The 13,028-nt window shown below is 38.0% G+C and overlaps 1 protein-coding gene across 1 annotated transcript in view; it reads left to right on the top strand.

Moving 5' to 3' along the window:
* Positions 1 to 13,028, top strand: part of LOC119777037 (cadherin-24) — a 69,620-nt gene that overhangs the window by 10,051 nt on the left and 46,541 nt on the right. Inside the window, exon 2 of the mRNA XM_038275776.1 lies at positions 3,131 to 3,840. Coding sequence (XP_038131704.1) covers positions 3,220 to 3,840 — 621 coding nt within the window. The 5' untranslated portion in view covers positions 3,131 to 3,219. The remainder of the gene's footprint in view (positions 1 to 3,130; positions 3,841 to 13,028) is intronic.

Below are 13,028 nucleotides of genomic sequence, written 5' to 3'. Positions count from 1 at the left end.
TATTAAATATAGGTTTTGAGATGCTTGGTTTCTAATTTTGGAACAGCATCTGATGATGTGTTTTCTCCACAGGATCCTAGCTGCAGCATTTCTAAATGGCAGAGGGTATGATTTCACTACTATCCTTATTATGAAAGTGCGTCGTTGAGTTCAAATCGACATTTTTTTGGTCTGCACCAAGTAGTCTATGCTTCAAGTATTTAAATCTAATTTACAGTGTCGCAAAAGAGGGGAAATAAACTCCGGTCCGTATCAGGCGGCCCAAAGAGGCAGGTGTAAATGTATGGAGCTAAAACAGTACCAGATTGCGGTGACAACAAGAGAGATTTGTTCTTGTAAAATAAAAGTATTGTTATCGTAAATGTAAAACCTTATGGTGTTATTCTGGTGCTATACTGCAGGTTTTCATTCTTAAGAGAAATGGGATGTCTCTGAACGTTCACTCTAACGCCTAAACTCCCTATAGGAGGGCTTTGAATGCAATGCTAGCCAATATCTGCGAAATTGGCAGGGTCTGCCGAAGATCCTGGGAACCATTGCCCTTAATGGCACACCAATTAGAATTAGGACTTCATAGTCACCAGAGCCAGGGAGGTGTTGCTTTACAGAGACTCTGCTGATGCCAGAGTCTATTCTGTAGGCGTCACGGTCAGAACTGTGAGGAAATGGCGAGCATCACACGCCTTCCATGAATGCTTGTTCACATGGCATGATTTTAAAGTTGTCGGGGGATTTTCAAAACTGCATACATGATAAAAAAAATCAGGGGTAGTTTTAGTCGTATAGTATATACTGTACTCTGCAGCCATCCCACAAGGGCAGCACATTACACAAAAAGCCGATTTTGACACTTTCGATGTGCCATGACCAAAAGTCTACAGACAGTCTTTGTTTTCAACCGCAGATGCAATCAAGAGAGGGACTTTGCTTTATTTGCTGTGATGAGTGTAAAAAAAATTTCTTTAATATGTTTTAAAGCTGAAGTCTGTAAGTTTTTAAAAATCACTTTTTTGTCATATTGGTGGGGGAGTGGCGTGAAACCTGTTTTTCTTCAAATTTTCAGTCGAAGTCTGCTCTCTCCTCAATGTTACAGACTGCAGCTTTAAGCAAGAGAAAACACCTGAAATCATAAACCTTGCAGTCAGTTCAGGATTCAGATCCTCATGATGGTTATTTAGCTGGCACATGTTTATTTAATATTTAAAACAAGAGTATTATGATAAGTTTTTAAGGCCATTTTTGAATTTTCATTATTTAGCTTTTGATATTTATATCTACAAAATCAGGTCTCTTTTTCAACGTCATTCTTAGCTGTCACTGTTTTTAGGGCCATATATATATATATATATATATATATATATATATATATATATATATATATATATATATATAAAACAAAAAAAGAACAACCTCTGTAAATGGAAGGACCCTGGAGCTAAACAAGAGTAACCCACCTACCTAATTTACTTCTAGAGGGCACGGATGACTTAACATGAAGGTCACAGAGGAAGCCAAAAGACTATTTACAACTTAAAACGAATTCGGTTGGATGATTATTAGGCTGAAACCACAGCTGACCGAAAACAACAAACCTGCCAATCTGACATTTAACAAAAAAAATATATTGATGATGCTCAAAATATTTAGGAAAATCCTCTGTGGATTGACAAGAGAAAAGAGGGTCTTTTAAAAACGTGCCTGTCTACTCAGAGTAAACAGGAGAGTCCAGCCTACCAAAATGACTCAATGATGAGCGAAAACAGACCAAGTTAACCTCTGACTGCAGAATATGGCCATCCTCTTTAGAAGATTTGGACAAAATTCCTTCTCAGGAGTGTAAAGAGTAACTTCTAGTTATCACAGCAACCCCTTGCAACCCTTTGTGGCACAAGAGGTTTTTAGTAGCCCTCCCTGCTGTTCAGGTGCAGTTCATTTTTTCCATTAAAGGCTCGGTTGGTCTAGAGGATTTCTTGCTCAAACGGTGCGATCATTATTTAAAAACGTTTATTTTATTTTTTACATACTCTTATCGTTATCTGACATTGGTTTGATGATTTAAAATATTGACATCAAGCTAACACACAAGCAGAAATAGAAGGATTTTTTTAAGGTGATGCACACTTTTATTTACTCTACTGCAAACTGGTAATATTAAGTAAAAATAACAAGAGTAAACATGTTTTTGCTGAATTTGTAGATTAAAGGAACACATTCATGCAAAGAAAATATTGAAAATCACGTGCCTGTCTGTATATATGACTCATATGCTATTGTTCTGCGGAAATGATAATGCATCCTTTCATGTGTGCATGGAGGTGAAAGCAGATGTCAGAATTATTCCATTCATGCCGGGGAAAAAGTGAGGCAGCGTGATGGATGCACACGAGACAAAAAAAGATAAATAAAGTTTAGTCATGCAGTTTCAGTTGAGTCTAGTTACTGACACTTTCCACTGCATCAAGTTTCACAGATCAATGGCCACTATCTGACTCGTATGTAAATGAAACAGAGATCATTAAACTTTTGGGAAATAAGGGCAAGTCATCGATTATATTATTTATGAGCCTAATTAATCTCTGAAGGGGAACCTCTTACACTATTGGACACTGTAGCATGTGGGGGTCCTTCTTTAGGAATGGCATCAATCACCTGCTGTCCAGGCAATTGTGTGAGACAAGGCGCAGTAAAGTACCTGAGCTCCACCTCTTCCTCAGGCCCTTGGGCTCTAAATTAATTGAAAAATTCAAAGCCCTGACACTTATCTCTCTTTGAGAATGAGATCAACAGCCAGATCCTCCCGCGACAGCACCGGGAGAGAAGGATGCCTCTAACAGCGCAAAGCAGCTCTTCTCTTTTTGTGTACTTTCTTATTGCACCACTCTGAGTAAGTAAAGCAAAGCTATTTTTACAGCAGCTGGCAGAGTGCACAGATGAGCAAACAAAGCTGTTCAACGAACAGCAGAGAAACGTTCATGTAGAAATTTGTCTTAAAATCCCCCCCCCACCGCATTGAGATAATGAGTAAGATGTCAGCTTTTATGCGTCTATTCTCCTCTGTGTGTCTCGAAGCACTTGTTAGCCATATTAATGAAAGCAGTCCAGATCGCACTAATTATGTCTTCTCTCTTAGGTGTTCCTGGGCAGCATGTGCGCCGCATGGAAATGTGAGAGAAAAATATTGGAGATGAAGTGTGGGAGAAGCAACCGTGGCGAACTATCATGATTTGCGAACACCTCGCGATGGCGTTGTGCGTCGCGCTCCTTTGCCTTTTCTTGTGTCAGGGGGAAAGCAGCGGTATTTCAGAGGCCGCTGGCCTTTCCCAGGAAGATGGGGACTTGCGTGGGATTTCAAGCAAAAAGCAACAAGTCTTACCTCATCCAGAGTCCACAGATGTCTTGTTTGAGCAAATCAAAGAACTAGAAAGGCATTGTCAGGATGCAGAGGCTGATGTAATACCACTGCCAAGCCAAGCTTTGCAAATAAGTGGCAACAATCCAGCCAAGAAAATGGACACACTAGGCCTCCCTGAAATGTCTCCTACATCCTTTATGTCAAGACTTAGAACTGAGGTCACTGTGAAAAGTAACAAAGGGAGCAGAATGATTGATGGGGATGATGGTGGTTTAATTGATGATCACACTCTAGCACCCTATTTAGAGGAAGAGATGTCCGCAGACAGCCGAGTTCAGCCTGGAAGGACCTGGAGCGGCTCTGAACTGGTCAAAGAGTCTGAAAGCCGTCAGTCAGACAGGAGCCCTCGTCGCCGCAGGAGCTGGCTCTGGAACCAGTTCTTTGTGATCGAGGAGTACAGAGGGCCAGAGCCTGTGCTCATTGGCCGGGTAAGCTGCTTTTGTCACCAGTCTGCACGCAATGTGAATCTGCTGCATGTTTTTGTGTGAATTAGGTTTGTAACCTATTCCTGAGGGCATCTCCTATTTTTTTTTTTTTTTTTACAAATGCACTGTCAGTGGTATTACTCATGCACAGAATAATTTAATCAAAGCAAACACAACTGTCTGCCATGCTTTGTAGAGGCATTTGTATGTTTGCATTATCCATGCAGTGGAAGTGCACAACTTTTCACTCAGTTTCACTTAGTGTTCATTCACAATGCGTCTTGCACTCAATGTCTCTGCTTTTACGCTTCGAGGTTTGCCCGATGGACTGTGACATTTCCCACCAGAGTGTAAAGGAGAAATTGTATCCATGTATGTATGGTCCTGTGAGAAACTATTTTCCCTGATTGCATTTTTTTTCCTGCCTTTGCTTTTTTCACTTTTATTGATTAGATCATTATCCAAATTTTTATATGAGACAAAATAACGTCTGTGATTTAATTTATTTGTAGGAAGAAAAAAAAAAACTATTCAAGCCATGAAAAGGTTGTTGGCCTGTATTAGACTGTAAACATTTATGAGTCTATTTCCACAACCATTAACAACAGAGGGGAAAACAAAACGAAACATGAAACAGAGGGAAACTTTCCCAGAAGTGAGTGGCTAATCAACATTAGCACTGCCGACTTCACTTCTCTCAGTTAAGGTCAGAATATGTGATTTAACAATAAGGCAGAAAGACTGGGCAAGAATGCACCCATTTATTTTTTTATTTACAGACCAATACAGAAAAATATGACAAGACTTTCTTATATTTTCCTAAAAATATCTTGAAGATCCCCAAGTTATTTGGGAAACCTTTTGGGTGAAGTGATGAAACTATCAGCGCTGTCAAACCCCGACAATTTACCCAGAATTGGCGATGTCCCAGAATCACAGAATCTAAAACGCTGGCATATGCTGAACTTTCTATGTATTCTTTCAATTTTGGGCGTATGCATACAGTATTTATAACGACTCCTGAATGTATGTCCAATGACAGCCTAACTTATGCATAACGCACCACATTGTAATGCCCATGAAATGTCATAAGTTAAATGTCAGTGTCCTGAGGGCGGCAGCAATGTGCTCGGAGGCATCCTGCCTGCATAAAGAGCAGATGTATGTATTCAATTCAATTCAGTTTATTTATATAGCGGCAATTCACGACACATATCATCTCATGGCATTTTTCAGTTCACCACATCATACATTAAAAGTGATTCATAGTGGAAACCAGTTGATTGCATCATCATTGACTCAGATGCAATCCCTCACACTAAGCATTTTTGCGACAGTGATGAGAAGTCTCCTCCAGAAGTCTAAGCCTATAGCAGCATAACTATAGAGATAGCTCAGGATAACCTGAGCCACCCTAACTATAAGCTTTATCAAAAAGGAAAGTTTTAAGCCTAGCCTTAAAAGTAGACAGGGTGTCTGCCTCACGGACTAAAACTGGTAGTTGGTTCCACAGGAGAGGAGCCTGATAACTAAAAGATCTGCCTCCCATTCTACTTTTAGAAATTCTAGGAACCACTAGTAAACCTGCAGATTGAGAGCGAAGTGCTCTGTTAGGAACATAAGGAACAATCAGATCTCTGATATCAGATGGAGCTTGGCCATTTAAGGCTTTATATGTGAGACGGAGGATTTTAAATTCTATTCTTGATTTAACAGAAAGCCAATGAAAAGAAGCCAGGAGAGGAGAGATATGATCTCTCTTTTTAATTTTCATCAGAACTCTGGCTGCAGCATTTTGGATCAACTCAAGACTTTTAACTACAGTTTGTGGACTTCCTTATAGTAAAGAATTACAATAGTCCAGCCTTGAAGTAACAAATTCATGGACTCTCAGCATCAGCCCTGGACAGGATATTTCTAATGTTTGCAATATTCCTCAGATGAAAGAAGGAAATTCTAGAACACCAAGATGTTTTACTTTATGATCTGAAATCAGATACAGATGAAAAGACCGATTGACAGTCATCACATACACTTGGTAGGAAGATGTAGCTGGTTATCACTACCAATTATTAGAATTAGGGGGCGATTACTTTTTATTTGGATACTCTTTTCCCTTTATAAGTAAAATCACCACTCAAAAGTCAAGTGATCATTTATAATAAAACTGTTTTGATGATCGGAAATGTTAGATTAAGAAAAGCCAAAACAGAAATCTTCATGAGACCAAAACACTCAGCAAGCTTGCCTTAAAATGGAGAGTTAAGCTGAACTTATACATTTAGAAAGAACTCTGAACATTTTCCCAGACATTGTTAGCTATGCTTGGGTAAGGTGGTAAAATTGGGGTGCCAACATTGGTGTCATTTAGACCGTGAACCCAGTGAGCACATTCTGACCACTCTCCGAAATGGCCCATTTCGTTTCCATTAGTTTTTAAAATCATAATTTGTTAAAAATTCTCTGACAAATGGCTTCTGGGGAAAAAAGAGGTTTTGAGTGGAAGCACTTCTCCCTCGGGTGTGTGAGAGAGGAGAGGACCTGCGTGCTATCACAGCCACAGTAAAGTACCTGCCACAGGCGGCGGGGTATAATAGCCTGCCTGTCCGCAGACGGGTTGCAGAATATTGGTGTTAGCAGGCTATGCAGAAAGTTCAGTGTTTATGAACCTGTGAAATATCTTAAAAAACATCCTTCATGACCATAGCAGTTTACAAGCTTGTATCCAGAACATTCAGAGCTGCAGTTTGATGATGCAAAACAGAAGAACACAACTGCTATCAAGTACTGCAAATTAAATCTTGATTGCATTACATTTAGTCAATTGCTCTTGAATTGTTTATTAGGTACCAAAGTAAGTAGAGCTGAAGAACGAGGGGATATAGATAGCAGTAAAAGTTAATTGTAATTTATTTTCAGGTAGGGGCTGAGATACAAAAATTTTTTTTAAGGTTTAACAAACAACAAACTGCCATTAAAATAATTTATATAAAACGAAGAACAGTCATTGTTTCAATAAATACAATCTAATTGTGTCCTAAATCTTATTGATTTATAAACAGGTATTTATATCATGTAGATTTATCAGGTACTTACTGGACAATAATTGCATTTTTGTAAGAATGGAAAAAAAAAAATCGGATAACCTGGTGATTTATGATTATGTTCATAATAATTATAAGTATTCATGGTTATTTTGATGCATTAGCACCCAGAAGGTCAGATTTTTTTATGTTTAAGTCTAAATTATCACTTTTTATGCCTGCCTGTTCTTTACAGAGTTAGCTGTCTTGTGCTGTTGGCTCAAATTATCTTATTAAATTACTGTTTAATTTTTTGATTATGCTGTGTAGTAAGCCTGCAGTTACCTACTCTATACAAATTAGGGTAGAAACTAATGATTATTTTGCTAATCATTTGATTTTTAAGATTTATAATTGGATAGCTAAACTAATTTTTAAAGAAGATTTTTTACAGAATTGAATCCAGATGAAACTGCATAGAGCATATTGACAGACATTTTTCTTAAAAGCAAAATATTTATATATTTTATTATAAATGTGGTGTAATTACTGCTCTGATAAGGTTGCTCTTTCAGCTAAAGGCATGTAAATTAGAGTCAATATACTCCATTTAACGATTAATTGATTATTGGATTATTTGAGGATTATTTAAATTATTGATTAATCCACAATTATCCCATTAATTGTTAAGCCATAATATAAATTTCACTGCAGCTTCAGAGTGATAAATGATACCATGCTAGTTTGCACAACATGACCCTCTGGAAATATTTAAAAAACTGAAAAATATGTCCACTATGTAAGTGCAAAAGCCTTTTTTGGAGTCAGTTATTTTAACTAGTTGTTCTGGACCAAAATGCAAAATGACTGGCATGATGAGTTTTATAGATTTTAATGAAATCCTTCAGGTAGATTAAAAACAGAACAGGTGAAGAAACAGAAGTGAACCGAGGATCAGGTGAATAGTGGCAAATAACTGAGACTATGAGTAGAGGGGAAAACAGGTGCAAACGCATGAACAAACAAGGAAACACAGATGCTGAGAACCAACTAATTAACAACAAGCTCTGGCAGAGGGAGAGACTGTAAAGCAAGGATAAACACTGGAAGGAACACATGAATAACACCAGAAATAATGACTGAATAAATGAAAAGACAAAACCAACTAAAACGGTTACGTTTTAAGCAAGAGAAATAAACTAGTAAAACAACTGGGACATATTTTTTTTTATTAAAGGCAAATCCAAGTTGTTGAGATCCTACATTTTCTCTTCTTTTTTTATTCAAGTATGCTTTGAGACAGTCAAGGACAAATAGTCGAGTAAAAATATTAGAATTATTTGAACAAATTATTGTAAACCAAAAAGGGTTTTATTTGTTAATTAATTGCTTATTCAATTGTACCTACAGTAGTGACTGCTGCATGTGGTTAAAGAGAGATCTGAAAATGTCTATTCAACAACATGCCACGTGCTTCTCATTAGGCTTTTAAATGATGCACTTGTATGGGTGTGTAGGGGACAGATGTAAGATCACTATGTTGAAATATTGTCATTGGAATATAATGATCTTGTGAGAAATTGAGGGGAAAAGAAAAATCTGGTTCAACCTCTCCCCTACTGTTTAAGCTAATATTAGTAATATAAAAAAGCTATAACTGCACATGAGCACATAGGCTGGACACAGTGTCATCTTAGCAGACTTTATCAGTTGATAATTCTGTAAAACAATATTGAATATTTTATTTTATGGAAAATCTACAAACAATAAGACAGATAAAAAAAAAAAAACATTTATTTGAATTGAAATTTTCTACAGAATTTGGTTTAATCCTTTCTCTTTTTACTAGTTTTAAAATACTAATGGTACGTTCCATTATCCTCGGATCTTAAATCTAATGAGTTTAAAAAATCTCCAGTTTTATAGCTTATAGACCCTCTTCTTCTCCATGGTCACTATGGCAACTGTTACAACAATATGAATGATAAAACTCATTTTCAACATGGTACTCTCCCTTATATACACGGCTTTGAAATATGTTGTCCTTTAAACACAAGAAGTGCCTGAACAAAATGCATAAATACATTATACAGGTGAAGATTCCTAATCTATAAATACATTATAGAAAGCTTCTACAGTCATAGTTCATGAGAGCAGCATCCACCTTGAATGCAGAGGTCAGGTATCATTCAGTTTCAGTTTAACACCTGGAGGTTGGAAATTCCGAGGACAATTTGAACGCACCATAAGCCTCCCATGATGATTGGTGAATGACTATTTATGGTAAACTCATACCTCCCAGTGCTGTGCTATCTGCTCAACAGGTGGCCAAATATTGGATGAGGATAACTGTGAGTTAGATTAGCATTAGCAGAAGAAAACAACTATAATTGATGCTTGGTTTAAAGAGTTAAAGTTCGTACGTTATTCTTTCTTTTTAATTCTTTTCAGGGCCTGTTGAGAAAACAAGGTATTATCACCCCATTTGATGCTGTGTTCCAGAAACACTTTGGTTCAACTACGCAAAAACATAATGTATACTATTAGGGCTGAAACATTTCATCGGATTAATTGCGATAAATCGATTATTATAAATAAAATAATCATCCACAGTAATCAATTAATCATTAACTGTAGTGTAGAGACTCTAAAATATGTAAGCATTTTGCATTCAAGAAAATGTTTTATGACTATCAATATGCTCTGTCCTGAACTCCTTAAGTGGAAAAGCTCTATTTTCAGTTGGTTTAATTTCAAAAAAAGTTTTCTTTAGGGAACCTTTTTCTATTCGCTTATTAATAGATTAATCGAAAAAATAACAGATTAATTGATTTGCAAAATAATAATTCGTTGCAGCCCTAAATACTAAACCAGCTTTCTATCTTAAAATGTTACATTTAGGCATTGTTGCAAGAAAAGTGTAGAAGTGCCTTTGCTTTTAATGGCCCCAAGTTATTGCTGTCAAAACACTAAAGCCTCAGACTGTGAAAGGTTTCTATTTAAACGGCATTGATTCCCCCCAGGTTAGTCATGAAATGTCAACATGATGTGACTGACTTGATGTACTTCTTCTGATCAGCTTGCTGGTGCTTTACATTAAATTCTTTAACTAGATATTAAACCTCAGAGGCATATGTTCTGGCCCAAGTTTTCTGCATGGTTTAGCCCCAGACTGAATAAAGCTGCACTTTATATTCAGTCACAGTTTTCAGGATTACTCAGCATTTAGTGTCTATAGTCACTTGGTTTGTTTGACCCTAACTGTCCTTTACTGCTAAAGGGGAAATACAAAAAGGCAACCATACCTGTTCAACATTCTGACATCTAAAATACACTTTAATGTGTTTTATTCTGATTTTATGTTATAAACCAACACAAAGCATTACTGTGATTATAATCCATTTACTACTCCCCTAAATATAATAAAAGCAGCAAATTCCCCTCTGAAGAAAGCTAATTGTTAATTAGAGTCCTCTTGAGTGGAATTTGATTAAATATATTCTAATCTAAATTAGCCAGCATTGAAAGAAAATCACATGAAGCCTTGCAGATGTTGTTGGGTATGTATTTGAAAAGCACTACATAAGCTTCAACACCCTGAACACATCATGAAGACACCTGTGTGTCTCCCGGCGGGGAAGATACAGAGGTGGCTGCATTATGCCTCAGGCATGCTTTTCTTCACTATGGACAGAAAAGGCTTTCTGTTTACTGGAAGGTGGATAGACCCTAAGTGAGGCTAAATCATGGATGAAAACTCTGCTCGCTTTAAGTGATGGAAACATTGACTTTATCTAAATGCAAAAAAGTTTTAATATAAATGTATTTGGATAAAAAATAAATAGATACATAGATTGTGATCAATATGCACATAATCTATCAAAATAAAGCAGTTAATAGACTAGAATTCAGAACATTCTGATAGCATCTAGCCAGAGCAGAAACATATCTCATTGACGCTGGCTCTGGTTGCCTCTTTTAGAATAACTTGATCCTGACAAGAATATGTATGCAGATCAGAGTGTAAATCGAAATGGAGCACCTCTCAGTCGGATCACAATTTTATTCCAATCCCACCAAATCAGTTTAGAATATTCTGATTGGCATGTTTACATGACACATTTTTAGTCTGATCCGTCATTGAGATTAGTTATGTCTAGTTAAACTTAGCTACTGTGATGAGAAAAAGAAATGAAAAGAGGGAGGAAGAAGCTTTGCTTCCATACAGAAAAGGATTAGGGCCACTGAAAAAAAATGTTAACTGATTTTTAAATATTATTTAAATTTAATATTGGAAAAAAGTCAGACTTTAATCTCAAAATTCTGACTTTAATCTCAGACATTTGAATCTTAATTTAGATTGGCACCATGAAGGAAGAGAATTAGGCGACTTTTTACGTGCCTGGGGAGCCCCCAGTGATGCCATTTTATTACTGGAAGAGCAGAAGGTGATTTAAAAAGAGAGCTAGTTTAGTCTCTAAAACAGACATGGCTATGGCTTGATGCAAATATGTTTGTTAGCTGTCGGAATTCAGTCACAATTGTGAGATTAAAGTCAGAATTCTGAGAAAAAAGTCAGAATTCAGATTTTTTCTCATATACTGAATTAAAATTAAAAAATCTGTTAAGTTTTTATTTTTTCAGTGGCCGTAATCCTCTTCTGTACTTCAACGCACACTAAAATTAACATACATTTACACTATATTGCCAAAAGTATTTGCTCACCCATCCAAATTATTGGAATCAGGTGTTCCAATCACTTCCATGGCCACAGGTGTATAAATTCAAGCACCTAGGCATGCAGACTGTTTTTACAAACATTTGTGAAAGAATGGGTCGCTCTCAGGAGCTCAGTGAATTCCAGCGTGGAACTGTGATAGGATGCCACCTGTGCAACAAATCCAGTCGTGAAATTTCCTCGCTCCTAAATATTCCACAGTCAACTGTCAGCTGTATTATAAGAAAATGGAAGTGTTTGGGAACGACAGCAACTCAGCCACGAAGTGGTAGGCCACGTAAACTGACGGAGCGGGGTCAGCGGATGCTGACGCGCATAGTGCGAAGAGGTCGCCAACTTTCTGCAGAGTCAATCACTACAGACCTCCAAACTTCATGTGGCCTTCAGATTAGCTCAAGAACAGTGCGCAGAGAGCTTCATGGAATGGGTTTCCATGGTCGAGCAGCTGCATCCAAGCCATACATCACCAAGTGCAATGCAAACCGTCGGATGCGGTGGTGTAAAGCACGCCGCCACTGGACTCTAGAGCAGTGGAGACGCGTTCTCTGGAGTGACGAATCGCGCTTCTCCATCTGGCAATCTGATGGACGGGTCTGGGTTTGGCGGTTGCCAGGAGAACGGTACTTGTCTGACTGCATTGTGCCAAGTGTAAAGTTTGGTGGAGGGGGGATTATGGTGTGGGGTTGTTTTTCAGGAGCTGGGCTTGGCCCCTTAGTTCCAGTGAAAGGAACTCTGAATGCTTCAGCATACCAAGACATTTTGGACAATTCCATGCTCCCAACTTTGTGGGAACAGTTTGGAGCTGGCCCCTTCCTCTTCCAACATGACTGTGCACCAGTGCACAAAGCAAGGTCCATAAAGACATGGATGACAGAGTCTGGTGTGGATGAACTTGACTGGCCTGCACAGAGTCCTGACCTCAACCCGATAGAACACCTTTGGGATGAATTAGAGCGGAGACTGAGAGCCAGGCCTTCTCGTCCAACATCAGTGTGCGACCTCACAAATGCGCTTCTGGAAGAATGGTCAAAAATTCCCATAAACACACTCCTAAACCTTGTGGACAGCCTTCCCAGAAGAGTTGAAGCTGTTCTAGCTGCAAAGGGTGGACCGACGTCATATTGAACCCTATGGATTAGGAACGGGATGTCACTTAAGCTCATATGTGAGTCAAGGCAGGTGAGCAAATACTTTTGGCAATATAGTGTATATGTTTTGCTACTACAAAGCAGCCGAAACCAATGGATAAACTCCCTCTTCCAAAACAATTCTCTTAAAAAAATCAGATTGGCTAAATGCTATCCTGTGCTGGTTTCCTCATCGCAGCACCAGAAGTAATCCCTCTCACCTCCAGCATACATTGGAGTAGAATCATAGCACCATTCTGAAAGCCACATTTTCTAGTTCAGTTCGTTAGCCACATGAAAATA

The sequence above is a fragment of the Cyprinodon tularosa genome, unplaced genomic scaffold (genome assembly GCF_016077235.1).
Source record: "Cyprinodon tularosa strain WSP-4 unplaced genomic scaffold, ASM1607723v1 ctg98, whole genome shotgun sequence".
In the NCBI taxonomy this organism is placed as follows: Eukaryota; Metazoa; Chordata; class Actinopteri; order Cyprinodontiformes; family Cyprinodontidae; genus Cyprinodon; species Cyprinodon tularosa.
The sequence above is the reverse complement of the archived record's forward strand: the minus strand, read 5'-3'. Positions and strand labels throughout refer to the sequence as shown.